General features: G+C 35.5%; 1 protein-coding gene across 1 annotated transcript in view; it reads right to left on the bottom strand.

The window, feature by feature from the left end:
* The window catches only part of LOC111059055 (discoidin domain-containing receptor 2), a 454362-nt gene that overhangs the window by 39785 nt on the left and 392909 nt on the right, over nt 1–21668 (bottom strand). Inside the window, exons 9-11 of the mRNA XM_039431495.1 lie at nt 9210–9338; nt 5784–6082; nt 3712–3892 (exon numbers count right to left, since the gene is read on the bottom strand). Coding sequence (XP_039287429.1) covers nt 3712–3892; nt 5784–6082; nt 9210–9338 — 609 coding nt within the window. The remainder of the gene's footprint in view (nt 1–3711; nt 3893–5783; nt 6083–9209; nt 9339–21668) is intronic.

Raw genomic sequence — 21668 nt, 5'->3', positions numbered from 1 at the left:
AGAGTGAAGACGATGAAAAAAAAAACAAATTGATGAAAACTACAGACTAACTACAACAAATCATTCCTACTAGAATCATGCAAATTGGAAAGATCTACCAGGAAGAAATGAATCTAATTTTGTGAATTCATTGATTGAAGAAGGAAAGACGAAGCGAAAATATGAATATTTCTAATACTAGAGATATGATTAATCATCTTAAATGTGCCTGTTGAAGCCTACATTTTTTTAACCGATTATATTTTAATAATTAACAGACTACATCACTCAAAAGCAACACAGCACAGAAACTAAGCAAAGAATTTCTAAAAATATGAACTTTCATAATACATTTCATGCAAATATCAGCATCTACGATCTCTCTCCTCATTTCTATTTAGAAGAAAAAATTTCCAACCACATTCCAACCCAAATCACCAGTTTTGTGGGATTTTTTTAGAGCATTGAATTCCAAAACTTATAAGGAATAAAATAGAAAAGTACTAGTATACAACACATTGCAATTTTCCCAGTTCTTAAGGACTATTTTCTCAATTCGTCCATGTTTGATGAATGTGATTGTAATACTTGGTGAAAACCTAGAATAACTTTTTTTCTTTAACGAAAATAAAGTATTAACGAGATACTAATTAAACAGTTCGCATTAATATTTTCTGCTTGAACATTCATAGTACATAATATTATATAGTTATCAATTTATGTTATCATCAAGTTTTGAACAAACACGGCAGATGATAGGGAACACTGAAAAAATTTTGTGAAAATTATTCAACAATGGTTTTAAGAAGAATTATCTCATTTTTTATAAAACGTTATACCACTTATTATTTAGGCTACATGAGATCGAGTCAAAACGTTTATGAGATGTTCCGATTTCTGTTTTAGTGTGATGGAAAAACATCCTTATAAATATGAATAATTAAAGTATCACAGATAAAAGTTCCTATTTTCTATAGCACTTTTCAAATTCATTGATGTAAAACGACAATGTCATAAAAAAATATTTGATTCTCTAAGCAAGATATCATTCTCCATACTCTAATAGAAAATAATATCTAGCTTTATATCTAAAATTCATAATTTAATAATTTATAATTCACTTTTTGTGTAGTTGAGAAGTTGATATTGTGGTAATTATTCATATTGAATGAAAAAGACTAAGATATTGTCAAAAAACCACTGATTTATTGATAATTAGAATCTATAATAATTTCTAATTATCAATAAATCAGTGGTTTTTTGACAATTTCTCAGTCTTTTTCATTCAATTAATTAAATTAATTAATAATATAATTCAATTTATAATTTTAAATTCAAGCTAATATTCAGCTTCATTCATGGGATCGAATTCCTTGCTGTTCCAGTTCCAAAAAGATAAATGAGAAATCCCATTTTAAAACATTTGATAATGAGTTATCGTTATTTTTTCACTCAAGTATTTCAACTCCTTGAAATATTAGTTATAAAGAACCACTATTACCCTTTTCTATTTTATTTCAGACGCTTATACAGTTGGCTAGGACTAAAATACTTGAGCATGTCTAGTCTCGGCCAATGACAGCTGAGCTCAACGTTTATTGGTCTACAGCTATTAACCAATCGTAGAGCTTTAAACGCACTATTTTGCTGCTGAATGTTCAAGCTTTTAGTAGAGATTGTTAATGTTGTAACAAATGAGTTAATTCCAATCTTGAATTTATATCTCAGAATGATATAATAAATCAGTCGTTTTGATAATATGATATCAAGTTGTCTCTATTCGATGAACAATATTTATAGCAGAGATCGTTTCATCTCGCTCCCAAACATGGATGCTTTTTCTGTCTATTGCTTCCTCTAGTTCGCTCTCGTTCTAGCAGATATTGATACCTATTTCGTTATCTGAAGAGCCCTAATACTGTAAGATTAGTGTTGTGTTGGTTAGCTCACCAGCAGAGTCGCAGTTACTCTACTATATGTAATCCACTGACTTTGAAACAACATGAATCTCAATAGCACGCTCTCACTCCAGCAAATATTTTTTTGCCATGTTGGAGAGCTCCCAGATTGTATGATTAGTGTTGTTATTGACTTAGCTCATCAGCATAGTCGGAGATACTTATAAAATTCACTGAATTCGAAACAACATGGACCTCACTATAGTCGACTCTCACTCCAGCAAATAGGCTACGTATGGTTTTTGTCCTGTGGAAAGCTCTAAGGATTGTATAAGCATTGTTGTGTTCACATGAATCCGACCATAGTATACGCTACTCTCACTTGTTCAGCAAATACCCATGCTTTTCTGCCTTGTAGGATGCTTTATACAAGAGTGGTATTGACAATATCAAAGTCTTATTCTTTCAATTATGGAGAAATACCACAATATCTCATACCATACAATCAAATTACTTTATACGAGAATTTACTATTGTCTATAGTATACTCTACTACTTTCACTCCAGCAAATACCTACACAATTTTGTTTGTAAAAAGCTTCATATTGTACGATTGTCTATAGTAAAATCTACTCTCACTCTAGCAGAAACCCATGCTTCTTGTCCTGTGTAAAGCTTTATATTGTATGATTGTGTATAGTTTACTCTACTCTGAACTCCAGCAAAAACTTATGCTTTTTATCCTGTGGAAAGCTTCATATTTTACGATTGTTATAGTATACTTTATCCTCACTCTCACTCCAGCAAATACATAATTATGCTTCTTGTCCTGGAAAAAACTTCATATTGTACGATTTTCTATAGTTTCTGAACTCCAGCTTTAATTTATGCTTTTTCCTCTTGTGGAAGGTTCTATATTGTAAAATTGTTATAGTTTGCTGTACTACTTTTACTCCAGTATACTATATCACTTTTCACCTATGCTTTTTCGTCTTGTCGGAAGCTTTAAATTGTACGATTTTCTATAGTTCACTGGAATGGACTGCAGCGAACATTTATGCTTTTTCGTCATGTTGAAAGATTTATAATATTGTAAAACATGTACGATTTTCTATAGTCTACTCTGCTCTGAATTCTAGAGAACATTTATGCTTTTGAATCAAAAAGACTAAGAAATTGTCAAAAACCACAGATTTATTGATACTTGGAAAGACCGGTTTCGGTTATCAAATCATTGTCAATCTCTGATAAACTGATGACAATCTCTGATGTTTATCAGAGATTGACAATGGTGTATAACCGAAACCGGTCTTTCTAAGTATCAATAAATCTGTGGTTTTGACAATTCCTTAGTCTATTGCATTCAATATGAATAATTACCACAATATCAACTTCTCAACTACAAAAAAATATATTCTTTTCGTCATGTGGAAAGCTTAATAATATTGTAAAACAAGTACGATTCTCTATAGTTCACTCTGCTCTGAACTCCAGCGAACATTTATGCTTTTTCGTCATGTGGGAAGCTTTATTATATTGTAAAACAAGTACGATTCTCTATAGTTCACTCTGCTCTGAACTCCAGCGAACATTTATGCTTTTTTGTCATGTGGAAAGCTTTATAATATTGTCAAACATGTACGATTCTCTATAGTTCACTCTGCTCTGAACTCTAGTGAACATTTATGCCTTTCCGTCGTGTGGAAAACTTTATAATATTGGAAAACATGTACGATTCTCTATAGTTCACTCTACTCTGAACTCCAGCGACCATTTATGCTCTTTGTCCTGTGGAAAGCTACAATGAATGTATGATGGTTGAGTGTACACTCACCAGCATAGTCGGAGACAGTGCTCTTGTTATTGATGGCATCCTTCTTGAGGAGCAGACAGCCGTACTCCTGCTTGCCGTTGGGGAGCAGTTTGTAGGGCTCGTGGTAGACTGACGAGTTCTCGCTGTCCTCTGACTCCTCACCGACTGCCATGTGACCGTAGATGCCTCCCCCGGCCACCGCCTGTAATGAGGGTAATTTGTTACGATTGAAATCAAACTAGAAGTCTCGTAACACTAGGAAAATATTATATAAGCTTCCATTAGCTCCCATGGGAACGAGGAATTGGCAATGTCCTTTTTCGAGTTTCGCCTTCCGCGTTAACTATAGTGAGGTCCACGTTATAACGGCAGTGGAGAGAGATAGGAGATCAACGTTGCCGATCCTCTGTCTTGCCAATGCCCTCTATAGACGGTAGCTGATACAGTTTTATTGATATATATTAACTGTTCATTGTCATTTAAAATAATCAATTATATTTCATTTAGCAAGAAATTATTTCATAATGAATTTTCAAATTTGTGATAGAATATTTTGTTAACTGATCAATAATTCTACATTGTTAAGAGACAATCTGGCAACAGAGCAAAGCGAGAAAGAGATATCGCTATCCGCTATGTTAAATGATAGACAAGGATAGTAATACCATTGCTAATCAAACACTGTCATCATAACGTGGATCTCACTATAGTTGAAGCTACTCTTCACTGCATTTGTAAAGTTGGAGATTCTTGGAGAAGTACGTTGAAGATAGTACAAGAAGGATGTCAGATGAAGAGAGAAAGAATTGAGTAGAGGAATGTAAAAGAAGTAATGGAGGTGAGGGAGAAACCATGAGAGAAAAAAGAGAAGAGAAAATGAAAGAATTTAAGATGAAGAAGGGGAAGACAATGGGATGGAGGGAATGGAGGAGAAAGAAAAACAATTAGAAGCAGAAGATTTAAATTGAATTTGAATTGAATTGAATTGAATTGAATTGAATTGAATTGGATTGTATTGAATTGAATTGATTTGAATTGGATTGTATTGAATTGAATTAAATTGATTTTGAATTGAATTGAGTTTATTTCACCAAATTTTGAACATGATTATAATATCTTGAAAGGGCACAAAATGCATGCAGCACAACGTAATAATCATTTGAAATAAAACTTAAGACATCATGACAAAAGGAGTGATACAATAATTATATTATATAATACATCTTATGAGAGCAATAAAGATTATAATATAATAGTAATACATCTTATTAGAATAATAAAGATTGGTATCTTTTAATAATGTTATAAATAATGTGCTTTAGACTATTATAGTTTAGTCTAACATTTGATTACAATTATTGCACTGCATAGCAAAATTTCTGAACCCTGATGATGAAATAATAATTGCCCACATAGGCCTATGAGAAGTGTATAAGAAGCAAAAAAAGAAAAGAAGAAGTGTATAAGAAAAAGAAGAAGGAGAACGGGTGATTAAGAAAATTATGATAAGAAGGTGGTCGAGGGGATGACGGAAGCATGAAAGTTAGAGAATAATAGGAAAACTCAATTCATATATAATAGGAGTGTCATGTAACTCGTCAACAAAGAGTGAAACAACAACGATGTCAGTTATATTCAATTCATATAACAGCTTCAACAAATAGTGAAATTCTTCATCACATGTATTCTTCAAGAACTTGACAATAACGAAGTATTTTTGTAAATGCTCACGACAAAAATGACTAGAATTGAATCTTTCTTGCCTGCCAGTTTGCAATGAAGAACTTTTCAATTTTACGAGTGTAAAGGTGCGTACAGACTTTCGCTCTGCTCCGCAACCGAACGTCACTCCAGCAGAGCGATTGATGATCGACCGGGGAGCAACAGTGGTTCGACCAGGGAACGCGAGATCTAACATCTTCCGTAACGTTCATGATGGGTGCGTGGGCGGCGCGACTGTGGTTCGATGGAAGAACGAGGGCGGTACGAGGGAGGAGCGTGCTCGGTGCGGGTTGGAAGAGCGTATATGTGTACGCAGCTTAAAGCATGATAGAAAATGTAATAGAATTGATAACGGTTTGATAGAAACTCACCGCTTTGAGCCCACCTGACGTAGACTTTGACACCTTGATAGAATGACGCGACCTTGACGTGTTGAGAGAGTTGTTGATGATGGGCGTCGACATGTTCATCTTCAACTCCTTCATGTTGATGGTGACTCCTGGCTTGGCCGTGTTGGACACGAGCGCTGTGTGTTTATGCAGCAAGGCCACCTTCTTGCGGCCTCGTCGCACCATGAACAGAACTGTGCAGGCCAACAGGAGAACGACCATAGCCAACACACCTGTTGCCAGCCCTATGTAGGCCTGAGTGTTGCTGGCGGGACTGGTGGCTGCTCGAAAACAAGAAACGAATTAACAAGAATGGTATCAAACGAGATTCATACAAATGGTTCCCATCAATTTGTGACGTTGACAATATCAATTCATCTCTATCCAGTATTCTGAATATACTCAATAAAAGAGTCTAGTCTCAGCCAATGGCAGTCGAGTTCAACTTTTATTGGACAACAGCTAATGGCCAATCGTGGCTCTTCATCCACACCGTAATATTTTGCTGCTCAATGAGATGTACGAAGATCGTTCAGAATTGAGTTACCGGTACACTATTCTTTATAGCTCTGGAGACCTACATAGCAGGAAAGGGAACAACTCTATATTTATTTATTTATAAGGTTAGCAAAAAAAATACAAGAATCGGGAAAGAAAAAACAGGCTATTGCCTAAAACTTCTTCAATTTCCTAATTTAGTTTTAAATTGTCCAAATATTATAGGTTATGTCCATTCAAATTTCTACACCAAATCACAATCTAAAATATAAATGTGAATAAGACGAACAATTTTAAATTTGGATGGATTAATAATAAAAGTTTCTTAAAAACATGAAACAAACTATAAATTCACAAAATAAAGAATAAAAACACTTAAATTTTGAGCTCTTTAAAATATTATCGTTTAAAATATTGCCAAAGTCACTTATTTATTAAAACATTTTCAGAAACCAGTTTTGGTTTAAACATCATGATCAGTCTCTATTAAACTGAAAACTTAAACATTGAGCAGTAGAATAATCAGTACGATACATTACGGCCATCAGCTGTTAACCAATAGAAGTTGAGCTCCACTGTCATTAGCTGAGACTACACACGTTCCATGACTATCATCAAATGAATGGAATTTGGATGATGAAAAACTTCTATGATCTATAAGTGAAGAACGATTTGTATGAAATACTAGCTGGCCCGGCGAACTTTGTACCGCCAGACAGTTAATGCATCTCATGACAAACTTTAGCTCGATGCACACCTGAGGAGGCGCGATGCGGCATTTTGCATCCAGGTGGTTTTTGCTTATTTGTTTGAATGGAAGAACTCACACTCACTGATTCGGACATGGCAAGTAACAGTGTGATAAGGCAATCTCCATAAGATCAACACTTTTTATCACCAAGCCGCGCCTCCTCAGGTATGCTTAGTCTTTGCTTAATCTGATGCACTATATTTTTATGAAAAAATCCATCAATCGGTATTTTGTATCTCAATATGTATCCCTATGTGCTAGTTGTACAGCAGTTTGCATTTTTAGAGTTGAATGCACCTTGCTGGGGAATTGAATAGTATATCTCCTTGCTGCTGATTTTCCCGTGCATATTCTAAATTTACAGCATTCCGAGTTCTACGACCCAAGTTTGGACGTCGTTCGCACCGCGGCATTATTTTATTTAATTTATTCATAGACAATAGATTCAATGCAGGTGAAAACAACAGGCATTCGTCCAAAACTGCTTTTAACCTTAATTTGGAGTACACGGTCTAGAGGTTATGTAAATAATAACTTAATTCACACACTATTTTGAGTCCATAAAATGTATGTACTACAATATTTTTGGATTTATCAGATTAATTAATTTCAATATATAAATACAAACCAAAATCTTCCTTCACAATCACAAAAAATTCCACTCAAATCCACAAATTATACTCATGTTAAAATTTTAAACATGTTAAAATTATTATTAGAATTGAAATTTTGGGAATCAGTAGAAAGAAAGAAAATGGGAAAATCTGGTGTGGCGCACTCACACAACTTTCCTTGCCGTTATGAAAATTGATCACCTGACGCTAGTGTTCCCGCGCATCTCAAGTCTACTATTCAGTGATTTGAGCCAGCTGGTGACAGGGTAATAACGCTGGAGACACACATGAGGTCTGCTATCTCTCCATAGTGAATGATTTAATAGAATCATCAATAATTTGCAATTGAATAATCACATTTTCTCGAATTTAAAGCTCATTTTCAATTTTAGGTGAAAATGTTACTGAACATTGATTGTAGAGATTTTCATGCTCAATCTACTCCACTTGATTTTTTTCTCTTTCAATTGTATCTGAAGCCTGATAATTGGGATTCTATCTGCATTGATGGGGCGGAGCTTCTGAAATTTTTACAGATATGGGACTTGATAGAGCTCATCGATGACTATTTTAGGTATGAATTTCATCAAAATCGTTGGAGCCGTTTCCGAGAAAATCACGAAAAACCCTGTTTTTGACAACATTTTCGCCATTTTAGCCGCCATCTTGAATTGCATTTGATCGAAATTGTTCGTGTCGGATCCTTATAGTGGAAGGACCAAATTTCATATTTCAAGTCATTCCGTTAATTGGGAGATGAGATATCGTGTACACAGACGCACATACACTCATACACACACACACACACACACACACACACACACACACACACACACACACACACACACACACACACATACAGACCAATACCCAAAAACCAGTTTTTTGGACTCAGGGGACCTTCAAACGTATAGAAATTTAGAAATTGGGGTACCTTAATTTTTTTCGGAAAGCAATACTTTCCTCACCTATGGTAATAGGGCAAGGAAAGTAAAAACAGATTTACCGACGGCTGTTGGATGACGCGATGATTATAACAGCTGATTTTTATTTCTGTGTGAGGCCAGCTCACAAATCTTCTCCCATAAGGGTTACATGTAAACTTTGAAGGACCGTGGGAAAGAGTCCTGAAGTCGGATTATAAATTTGATAGACCAAAAACAATCCTTGATGCGGCTTTTATATCATGTTGAAATTTCAACTCAATCGGTGCAGTACTTTTGGAGTTTTTGAAGCGTACACAAACCAACATAACATTTTTATATTTATATAGATTGTGCTTGATTTATAATTCAAAGTTATGTATACTCTGATAGTAAATGTCATATTTCAAAATCGTGAAGTATCTGCATCACGAATAAATAATATTCTTCGAAACATAATTAAACAAGTTGGTAATCCCACCCAATTTATGGAATAGTATATGAATAAAAAACTTCGGGCTGGAACATTTTCGGGCTGTGCCTGTTGGGCATCTCTCAATCATTTTGATAAATTGCGTGTCATTGAATCAATATTATGAATGGATGAGTAAACGTAACTTACCAGGTGTAACTTCTTTCCTGGCATGCGTTGTTTCGCCTCCAGTGGCAGGCTTATCCTCCTGACCAATGTCCTGCTGTTGCTGATAGAACTGCTCCAGAATTTCCTCAGTCACGTTGCCCATCAGCGCCACTAAAACATACATCATTCATAATAATTATTGTTAAATATACAAATAATTATGTTCAATATTTAAAAAATCTGAAGTTTACTTTGCATACAATAGTTCAGGAGTAATTCGGGAGTTCCGAGCAAGGAAGTAAGATTACTCTAATATATTCGATGTCTATGAAAATTGTTGAAGAATTCCGGGAGGATTATAGAATCATTTGACAGGGAATGTGAAAAAGAAACTTGAATTAGTTATTTGTGCAACTAGTGCGCAAAGTGACAGTTTGCTGCACCGAAAGAAACGTTTACGCCCGAGCCGTAGGCGAGGGCGGAATGGTTTCTTGAGTGCAGCAGAGGAACTTTGCGCACGTATTTCACATTAAGTTTTTCCTACACTTACCATTGAATATGAAAAGTGGGTAATTATGGGTAAAATTGCCTGAAATGCATCAAATGTTTTTCTGTGTAATTTTATTATTGATAAAAACCTTAATCCTAAAATCCTAAAGTCCTCGATGTCCTTGGTTATAATATATAATGAATAATAATTAGCGCGTTGTGCTTGGTTGCACCTCTGCTCACTATAGCAGCCACAGCAGTCTCTGTTACCAACTTCATTTTGATTTTGCTGCACTGTTGCTCCATATAACCTACTAAGTATTTTGCGTTGCCATGTTGCAAGTCTGGAGTGCAGAAAAAGTTTTCCCGCACTAGAGCGGAAAAGTGATTCTTTGCGTTCTGTAATCATTGCAGCAATGGCCACTTTTCAACGTAACTGTAGGAAAAGAAACTTGAATAATACATTATCACTTTTCATAACTTCCATTATTCTCAGCATTCTTGTAGTGTATCGGATGAATAGTTTCGTATATCTCTAATGCACTAGCTGTCAATGAAGAAACGCAGTCATTTTGTCATCTCTCATCCCAATAGCTCCTAACAAAGAATACCTAATCGTTCATTCATCTCTTTCATGAAGTATTGAAATTTGTAGCACTCACATTCACTACTTGCATCTGTCACTTACGAAGATCGGATATGACTCGTTGCTCATTCTGTTGAGAGACGATTGCCAAGGACGAGACCATATTAGATGTTTTCAGATGACGTTTCAAGAGTCGGCAGGGCAGGAAGCTCTCCGATTGGCAGATTGGGTTGGCGCCTGAAGAAACGCCTAATATGGTCTCGCCTTTGATGAGTAGCCATAAGTATTGAGGCCGACATGGAGTTTGTGTCAACTTTGACCGAGGTTAAGCACCCTACCATTTTTATCATGTAGTGAAAATGATTGATTCAGCAAAACATGGACAGTCTTCATATACACAAGAGTTTATTGATGCAACGATATTCATCGATATTCAACGATCCATGTAACTATTTTGACCAACGATAAACATCCTACAACTTTATCATGGTGAGAAAATGATTTATGAAACATGTTAATCGTCCAATACACTGGAGTTTATTGAGGCAGTCATATCACATCTATGTATCTATTTTGACCAACGTTTAGCATCCTAAAGCTTCATCATGATGTAATGATGATATGATCCATCAAAACACAGGAAATCTTGCATTTAAACACTTTATCATGTGATGAGGATGTATGATCCAACAAAACCTAGGAAACCATCCATTTGAAACATCAAGGGCCACGACCACTTTGAGGCAACACAATACCCGAAATCGCTCAATAGAATGTTGGGGCTTCAACAACCCGGCGTAAATCTTAGGGCTTAGCGCGGATGATATCGTCTCTGAACGTTGCTAATTTCTGCTGAAACAGCGGAAACGTTGGATGCGTGGGGGGTGGAAGGTTGGGCTCAGGTCAGACAAGGTAGGCCCACATCATTTGTTCACATTTCGTTTAGGGATTTGTCGTTGGTTTGGTTCATTAGCGGAGGTTGTTGGCGAGGGGAGGGTTGAATAGTAAGGGCTGCAAGGTTATCAGGGGGGTGTAGGGGGCTTAAAACACCTGCTGCGGCTTAAAAGGGACAATATGGACCCGGGCACTTAAAGCTCCCTGTGCATTGCTCTAGAGGGGCTCGCGCCTGGCTTGTATACCTGGACGACAGTGTGGAGCACAAAGTAGGCCATAAATCCTCACGCTCATTAGCTGCCTCTAGCGGCCAAACAAAGAAGCTCTCACTCACTCCCTCTCTCTCTATCAATCTCTCTCTGTCACTCTGTCTCACCCACACTCTCATACACTCACTCATTCTCTCTCTCACTAACACTCTCACAAATTCACTCTCTCTCACTGTCTGTCACTCTGTCTCACCCACACTCTCCGCTGCTCACTCTTTCTCTCACACTAACAAATTCACTCTCTCCTTCTCACTAACACTTTAACACAATCACTCGCTCTCTCTCACTCTATATCGTTTTCCATCTCACTCACCACCCGACCAAGCAACGCTCTCCCATATCCCACATCTTAGCTTATTAATAATCTCCAGCGATAAACAACACAACACGACGTTGGCACACACAAAAACATAGTTCATTATTCAGTAGCCTGATACGAACAAATTACTCCGCCAGCAGCCTACTATTACGTTGGGTTTCCCTTTGCCCGTGGTAGGGTTCCTCCACACTCATATTTTCCGCAACTAATTTCTGCCCTGCTTAGTTGCCACTTGCTTTAGCTGTAATGTCTTTTATTCGCTTATCGAAATTTTCCTCTGCTCAGCAAAATACACCAAAGTGTGGAAACCTCTTTTTATGGCACCGACGGGTGTGGCCTAGCCTACAACTACAAACTTCTACATTTAAGTGGAGAAGATGAGTGTTGATGCTTGCATTAACACTGTTATAGGTTACTTACCACCAGCATCAACCAATACACCACTATAATAGCTATTTATGTATTAAGAGCGACGCGAAGCGGAGCGTGATAGTTTTACAAGAGCTATAAAGAAGCATTACGCGCGAATTACATACAAATTTTTTTCTACAACTGCACAAACCTGTTATCACTTATATCTGGCGGAGTTTATAATAATATTCGTCTACACTGATATCCATCATGGCTGTAGAATCGGTACAATTACCGACTTTTCAGGCTAAGATCTGACCAAGAGTGGTTTGTCTTCAGCGAGCTGCTTATCATCAGCTAATTAGCGAACGTAAAGAAACTCTTCTGCGCATGCGCGAATGATTTGCGAGCGTGAAGAAAATCTATTGCGAATGCGCAGATGGTTAGCGAGCGAAAAAGTGGATTCTCCTCAGAAATAAGCTGTTTCACGAGGAGAATTGAGTATGTGAATTCTTTCTTTACGCGCAGATGTAGAAAAAAATATTTCCAGGACATTAATTTCCCTGTTTCTATGATGTTTGTTCCTAACATTACAAGGAGCAACTAGGAATGCATGTGATTGCAGTACCACTGATAACCACTAGCATCAATAAATACAATCACGCTACTAGGAACTAGCAACTAGGAATGCATGTGATTGCAGTACCACTGATAACCACTAGCATCAATAAATACAATCACGCTAGTCTGCTTGATAATTTGATATAATATTATGTTGTTCACATTGAGATCAAACCAGCACAAGAGATGTCGCGACGTGGCATGACTCAGACAGACATCTGGCAGACTCGAGTCACATCGTGTCACGTCGCGTTATGCCTCAATATGTAACTACCTTTAGTGTGGAATCGATGTTAGTATGAGAATTTGAAAAGGAACATTCGATTGATTACTGAAAAATGTTTACCGTACAATATCCACGTTATCAATAATTAATCATTTAGAATAACATGAGTACTCTAAGAGTACAATATTATGCTTTGACGTTGTTGTGCTTCAAGAATCTAGTGGAAAAGAGAAAAGCTACGAAGAGTAAAAGGTGAGAGAGTTACAATTTCCATTTGAACTTGAAAACTGAATGTTTAATTTTTTTTATCAGGCTTTTTTTGTAAAGCGGTAAAATCATACTTCAGATTGAACATGTAATAAATCTCTCTTGTAGACAAGATGACAGTATTGTTAGCGTTCTTGAGAACAAATTATTCTTTCAGGGTGAAACAACATTTTGAACGAGTTTCCCAGATGCCCTCACAAGGCCTGCACGCACTGCTGTTCATGAGGGTGTTATTGTTCCAGCAATCCATTCTTCCTTCTTGTTGAGCCTGTACCTTCGGAAGATTATGATATCTTACTTCCATTAATTGAGAAACATACAGTTCCAGTAACAGATTCATAATGCCACCAAAAGACAATATTATGATGAATACGAATTGAAGAACTATTTAGGGGAACCTATTATAAATTATAAACCATGATTATTTATCCATTTCATTTCCACAATCAAAACTTCAAACAAATAATTGGGTGAGGATGAGAAGGATAAACTTGAAACAGTAAAATTTTTCAAATTGTTGTCTCAATGGGCATGCGCGTTAACATTATAATATAACCAAAAAATATGGTATACATTCGTCTAACAGACTCGTGTCACGTCTCAATTTGCGACAAGCCGAGTATAATGGTTGATTTGACATTAGACATTATAAATGTTATCAGTTATCTTTTAAAATGTTATTTATTTTTTCTATAAGCTGAATGTGAGTCGGAACAGCCTAATCCCTGTTTGAAAGGAGAATAAGAATAAGAAGAAAAAGAAGAAGAAAAAGAAGAAGAAAAAGAAGAAGAAAAAGAAGAAGAAAAAGAAGAAGAAAAAGAAGAAGTAGAGGAAGAACCACTTTTTTGGACTCAGGGGATCTTGAAACGTATAGAAATTGGGGTACCTCAATTTTTTTCGGAAAGCAATACTTTTCTTACCTATGGTAATAGGGCAAGGAAAGTAAAAATTGATGATTTTATTGGAACTCATACAATAATAGATAATATAAGTTAACATCTGAACCTCATACATCTACGAATAGGAAAATGTTTAATAGAATGACAGATTTTAATTTTCCATTCAGAATTTTCATCACAGATCCACGGGCATGAATTAGATTGAATGTGTTTCAGACCCGGATTGTAAAACTAAACTTGTTTTCTTTTTCATGGAAAATGGTTTTGAATATTTATTTATTTATTAGAACAGTCACAAACACAATATTTGGAAAGAGAAACAGGCAATTGCCCAAAACTTCTTCAATTCCTTGATTTTGGCACATAAATAGTCCAAAGTGAGGTTAAGTTTGAAATTTATGTTTTCACCAAAGATTAACACTCAGAGAATACGTATTCGAGATAATTACTGATGAATTTTGAATTTCGAAGGAATTCATATTAATGATTTGTTCGTCTTCCAAACTGTTTACAGTTAACAAGGCCAGATTATAGAACTGCTATAGAACCATTTCTAAGTACGTTATATGATTACTATTTTATCATCCGTAAAACTCCGTTTCTGATCATGACTGAGGCACAGCAACAAAATTCCGTTCAATACTATTCCGTTGATGAATTAGGTAAGACGCGGCACAGAATTTGGGTCAAAGGACAAACCTCAGCGTCCTAAGTGGTAGGTAGCACCTTGAGCCTGTCAACTGAAGAAAGCTTCTTCTCTTGCTCCAATCTGCAGTCAACGTCAAGCTCATGTTGCCACTTGGCATTCCTCGTCATTCGATCCTGTTCACTTCTCCTCAGTCGCGCTCCAAACAACACTAAGCCATTTTTCCGCTTAGTAAAAGCGAGCGAAGAAGATTTCAAATTAGTGAATGGTATCAAGTATGGTGACTCAATACCTTCTGTCATCCATCGACAAAATTGAGAACTATTTCAATCTATCATTTGGGAGAAAGTGGGCGGAGCTTGAAAGTGTGAAATAGGCGTGCTTTGCTGTGATTGGTCCGCAGTTCCCATTCCACGATTTCGACTCTCTCTGTCCGCTATCCCCTATTCGTTCTAAATTGTATTCACTCATTCATTCCGTCATTTATCCATGCAACTCGTAATTATCATAACCTGATTTGGACTATTGTTATCAAAATTAGGGAGAGGAACAGTTTTGGGTTTATCCTGTTGATTCTCTCCCAATCATGAATTTTATGTTGTGATTAAGGAATGTAATAAATGTAAATGTAAATGTAACTATGAATCATACAATAATTATCAGCAGTGAGTCCCTTGGGTTGGGGAACTTGATCAAGATCTATTGTACTGAAATGTGTATCAATTGAATTGAAATAGTTCACTCTGTATTGGTAGACCAGTAAGGGAAAAAATTCTATACAGACACATGGAATCACAAGTCGGCACATGAAGAACTGTCTGTGAAATAACTTTCAACTTTTATAATATGAATGGAAAATAACTGTAGTAAAAATATTCATCATTACAAATAACAAATAAACAGTCATCTAGATGATGATTCACTCCAAATTTTCCTCTCATGCCCTTTCAGTAGTTTTATCCTATAATCAAAAGAACGAAGGAGTGAGTCAATTTCGTTGGCAAACGAGCTTGATCTGTGTAATGGTTATATGCATCTGTTTTGGAAATTTAAAGTTCATTGATAAAAAAAAAAATGGAGAGTAATCGTCGAACAAAACCAAAAACAGACGACTTGAGGCTCTATTGTGAAGTCCACGTTATAATAGCAGTGGAGAAAGATACGAGATAATGTTGCCGAACCTTTGTTTTGTCAATGCTTTCTATAGACTGTAGCTAAAACATAATAATAATAATATCGAGTGACCTGGCTGGCTCAGGTCTGGTGTCAGAGTTTTCAGGTCGCAACTGATCAATTTCAGGGCCAATACAGCTTTATTGATGTAATATTAACTGTTCATTCTCATTTAAAATAATCCATTCTATTCTATCAAGCAAGATATTATATTTTTCAATAATGAATTCACATACATAACGTAGATGAATGTTTTGTTAATTAACTATTAATTCTATAAAGATGATCTGGCAACAGAGCAAAGCGAGAAAGAGATAGCACTAACCGCTTTGTTGAATGTTAGACAAGTATAGCAATATCATTGCTAATCACACTGCCATTATAACATGGACCTTACTATAGTCATTAGTAGAATTTGCTACACTCGTTCAAGTCGTTTTAATTGGTTAATGATTTTCGTTGGTAGCAGACCCAATGCCGTTCAACCGTGGTTTTCGTTTTGAAATCGAGCTTTTTATTACAGCAACTTTGTCTCTTGTACAATTTGTCTCGACTCTCCACTGTTCTCAATAGCTGACAGAATAACTCCGACATTTTGAGCGAGTTCTACAGCCCGGTTGCTTACTAGCTCAAATTTCCAGTAATGAAAAATCATATGAATTCACTTGAAAAATAATAAATTGAACTTTGCTCGAACGATGTTTGAGGAAGGTGAACATATAATAATACAAGTTCTGCAAGACGAATGATGTTAGCTGTCGTCTGTGTGCGAGCTCATCTGAGTGGACGTACATCAATTTCGAACTTGGCAGGTGACAAAAGACTGAATGTCCTCCCTCACTGAAAGCTCTCCTCGCTGACCGTCCCCTCTCATTTGTCGACACAAACTTATGATCACGACGGGGGAAAGATGAAAGCGTGTATTTATTGTGCGAGTGCGTAGTTCACACAACGAGGCGGGCGACAACTCTAATTTTACTCTTGCTTTGTACCGTTGAAGGGGCGAATTGTTATTGAAGAGGGCGTCAACCAATAGAGCGGGTAGGTAGAAGGGGTGGAGGGGAAATGAGAGCAACGCTTGTGAATGAAACAGGTGAGTGAATTTCCCAAGGTCCGCTCGCTGCTGTGCCATCGGCGTATAGAGGAAATTGGATTTCAGAAATATAGATGCAGTGTTGTTTCGATCTTGTCTCGCCCTAATATTCTCTGTACTGATATCTTGTCTCACTCTAATATTTTCTGCTCTGATATATCTTGTCTTCCCACTCCAATATTCGCCGCTCCGATATTTCTTGTCTCACTCTGATATTCTCTGCTCTAATATTTTGTCTCACTCTAATATTCGCCGCTCTGATATTGTCTCACTCTGATATTCTCTGCTCTGATATCTCACTCTGATATCTATGTTTCCCTCTGACATTCCCCTCTCTGATATCTTTGTCTCACTCTTATACATCTTTTATCTTCTGTTCCACTCTAATTTACGCTGATATTATTGTAGAAGTAGCTCATTCTTGCTTGCATGCTCAGATATCTGCAAGATTCAACATTCCATTTGAGCAGTTCTAAATTTTTGACGTACAGTGGTATCTCTCCTTTCTTGTCTGTGATGCCTACCATTAAAATATCCTATTCATTGATAGAGAACGATGAGATGGTAAAGATTCAGATATCGAAGAAAATGATTGGATACACTAATAGCTCTCAAGATACTCTAGTAACAAATAAAATTCAGCACTGTACTATTTCTTCATACTGCTCTATTTGGAAAAAACGATGAAGTATCAGTTCATGAAAATTAATTAAAACTACTAGAATTGTAGAATCATTTATTAAGTTATCATAGAATATACTGATAAAATATACCACTGTACAGTCAATTTTCCAGGAAGACTCTAACATGCAGTCAATTTTTTTATGAAAATTTCAAAAAGGATACTCAAAATTGAAGAATATAGTAAGTATGACTATACTCTCAATACATCTAGAAAATTTTTATAAGCTTACATTTATAGCTCACATTCATCTTTTATCTACATTTTTTGGTATTGATGTATGACTATACTCTCAATACATCTAGAATTTTTTTAAAGCTCACATTTATAGCTCACATTCATCTCTCATCTAATTAGTCTATATTATGTAAATTCATCTATAATTTTGCTGTATTGTAAGCTATTGTATATAATTGTATAAGCCAGTATATATTGTAATCTACATAAATAAAGTACTCAATCAATCAATCAATCTACATTTTTTTTGGTATTTTTCAAGAATACAATTCCAGAATACCCTTGTTTCGAAACAAAAAAATAATTACAATATAATTGTAATTCGTAGTATTTAGAATGAATTTCCTAGAGGAGAAAATACATTTAGAAGTCAATGGAATTTAGTAGACCAAACTGTATATATCAAAATTGAGAAGCATAATAAAGTTGGATTTCAACATGTGTTTCAGTGGAAATAGTCCCATCACAACTCATGGGGAGAATATATTCACTCAACCGAACACTGGCTCTGGTACTTATATGTAGGAATCAAGCTAATTATAAGGTAGGCTTATCTATTGATGGACGTACTTTTCCTGTCAATATTGTTGTGCCTTTCATCAAGTCATGCATTCAAACTCAACGTAATAGATGGATAGATGAATAAATCGAAATTATTAATAATTAGAGTACAATGTAAATAAAATTGTGATTTTGTGAATTTCAACAAAGCTCTTTTTTGTGTTTCAGTCAAAAAAAAAATCTTTCAATGATTTAAACTGAACTCATTGCTAGCGATCAGACACGTGTCTCTGCTAGCAATTATTGCCGGTAAAATGAGTACAACTGGGATTTCAGTTATGTTATATCTAATTTATTATTATTATTTCTAGAATAGAGTATCAAGAATTTCAAAATAAAAAATAAAATGTATGTATTATGTTGAAATTATTTATTATTTAAGAAATTATATTATACGTCAGGTCTTATTGTAACTAAATAGGTCATAGCATGAAATTATATTATTGATAAAATGGCAGAAATTATTTATAACAATCTCAAACCTAATAAAAATTGTACAAGAGTATTAATTCATTAACGACTTAATTCAACTGAACCACATGGCAATTAAATCTCTTGGCAGGTCTAAGCCAATCACAGTGCATAGAAATAGCACCAAGACAGTAATCGTTTGAAAGCAACACATGTTAATTTATTATCAGACACCAACCCTGCCTTATCAGTTACACTAGCACATGTACATTGTATGAGAGGAACTATGTCCAGAAGATTAAGCAGTTTTAAGAATTACCTAAATTAAATTATTATTGTAATTAAAGGAATTGTATTCTACTACTTGCCACTGACGTCATGTTTACGTCACAAGCGTTCTACCAATGGCAAATTTTTATGCAAATTATTACATTGAGATTCCGAGAAGCAAGGTCTAGCCTAAAAGCTTAGAGAAAACGAGCACTTCCCTTTTGAAATCCTACCGTGTAGATCTCTTTTTATAGTTACCAAAGACCTATTTGTGAAAACTTCTTGTTCGATTTTTAAATGTTCTATTTGTGAGCCGATATTTTAGGCCAATCTATTTGTTATTTATAAATTTCTGTTTTCATCAATCGATAAATTTAAAAGCTTAAAGTAAACTATCCCTTAATTAATTCGGTGAAGGAGATATTTAAATTAAAATTCCCCACGTGCTGAAACCAAAGCCTGGATTGCCGCCGATCAAACGATTTTTGATCTAAAGAAGAAAACCACGACCGCCAAGGAATTCACGTGAGTTATAAGTTTTAAAAGGGGCCCCAATCTACGCTTCGAAAATATTTCAGTGCAGAAAAACATAAATTTTTCTTCGTTAAGTTATTGGCCACGCCGACAAGCACTTTAGCATTTAAGAGCCTAGAATTTATTCACATTTAATTTATAAGAATTTGTAGTTGATTAACTATCCTCCGCTGCCTGAACCACGACCCCGAACATTTTAAAAAATATTTCTATAATTCATTTTTTCACTATTTTTTCAAACTGTTAAATTTTATCAATTGTAAAATTCTGTTGAATCACGCATGGTATCATGCAAGCACAAGAAAATTTTTAACTATTCTATTAATGCTAAATTATTATCAACCTGTGAATCAAATTCTGAATCTGCACTGTATGATTACATATTTTATTATAATATATTTCAGTTTTGTTAATTCGCTTTCTGAGTTCGATTATTTCTTAAGCCTGTCAATTATTGTGTCTGATACGTTCTATATCATCAAGAACCGATCGAATACGATCATTGGAATAATTGAATCAAGCTGGATATTGGAACAGATCTAAGTGGATGTAGCGAGTGGGGTCAGATCGAGATATTTATTCTTTGTCCTTACCTGCTCATATATCAGCTTTTATCTGTTACCCACCTCGACTTAGGAGCGAACACATCAATTGTACAGCAGTGGCAGCCATAGATCATATAAATTCCTACAATAGAGCTTAAAACCCGACAAGACTCTGTTCTCGAAGTATATTCTGAACGATATTTGGTTCAAATACCGTATTTTAATCCTTCAGAACTTATTAGAGACGCAGTCCCGTAAATTATCTACATCGGGATTTTTGCTCGACCTGTATGATTTTGTATGCTCATTCTTCACAGGTAATAATTTTAAGGTATCCGTATTCAGTGTTTAGCGTCTGCTACACTACTTATAAAAATTTCATCACAATACAATTTGTCATTAGAAGAATCAAGGGTGAGCGAGCGTTTAGGCCTCCCTCGATTCCGACAATTGTATTGAGTCTTGTAGTGAGTCAATCAGTCTGGTGTTCACTCAGCGCCCTCACACGCCATTGCAAAATTTATAGCCACTACACCACTGACTCAGTGCAAGATTCACCCTACATGTGTGAAGCCGTTAAAAAACGCACCACATGATTTGCCGGCCCAACGTGAGGCATTTAAATACAGCATTACATCACCCTACGTGTGTTGTCCTATCCTTGGAGGTGAGAGTGACTCCCCCAGGAAGAGCTCCACATGATTTGGCGCCCAACAGTGATAGGCATTGAAGAGGTGGATAATCGACTACGAGGATTATTTAGTTGCTCAGTATACTATAGCGCTGACAACGGGAAAATTTTTTGAAAAATTCATGGTTGTGAATTTTTTCGAATTTAATATTGACTGTTCACTGTTATATAAAATAACAAGAAGTACCATACCCAATTTTTGAACGGAAAAGAAATTTATCGATTGATGAATTTTTAGAGAAAAAATCGAACTCAGAATTTTATTATCTTGTTATTCGAAAATTGGTCATACTATAAGTCATAGGTATAAGAGATATCATAAGAAAGGTCATATTATTTGAAGAATATCAGGTCTATATTGAAACAATTTATAAATATTTACAGAAAAGAGGATTGAAGTTATTTACATTTTTAAAAGTTTTTAAAGCATAAAGAGGGAAGTAAAATTAAATCACGGATATATTGCGGAATAATTCAAGCAGAGTATCACTGCTTTTATATAAAATTTTGCAAAGAACACTAGCCTATATATAGAATTGCGGCAAGAAATTATAAGAATAAAATATTTATAATAATAGTAATAATAAATTATAAGAGGCGTACCTGTATTACTGCATAAGTGTTCACTGTGTATCCTGTATGTTCGTGTCATTTTTATGTTAACGATATTGCTAACTTGACTCATTTTATCACTGAACACATTGTTAAACCACTTTTTCTGTATTTCACTCACTACT

Source organism: Nilaparvata lugens, chromosome 6 (genome assembly GCF_014356525.2).
Source record: "Nilaparvata lugens isolate BPH chromosome 6, ASM1435652v1, whole genome shotgun sequence".
Taxonomy (NCBI): Eukaryota; Metazoa; Arthropoda; class Insecta; order Hemiptera; family Delphacidae; genus Nilaparvata; species Nilaparvata lugens.
Note: the sequence above shows the minus strand (reverse complement) of the source record. Positions and strands in the feature narration are given on the sequence as shown.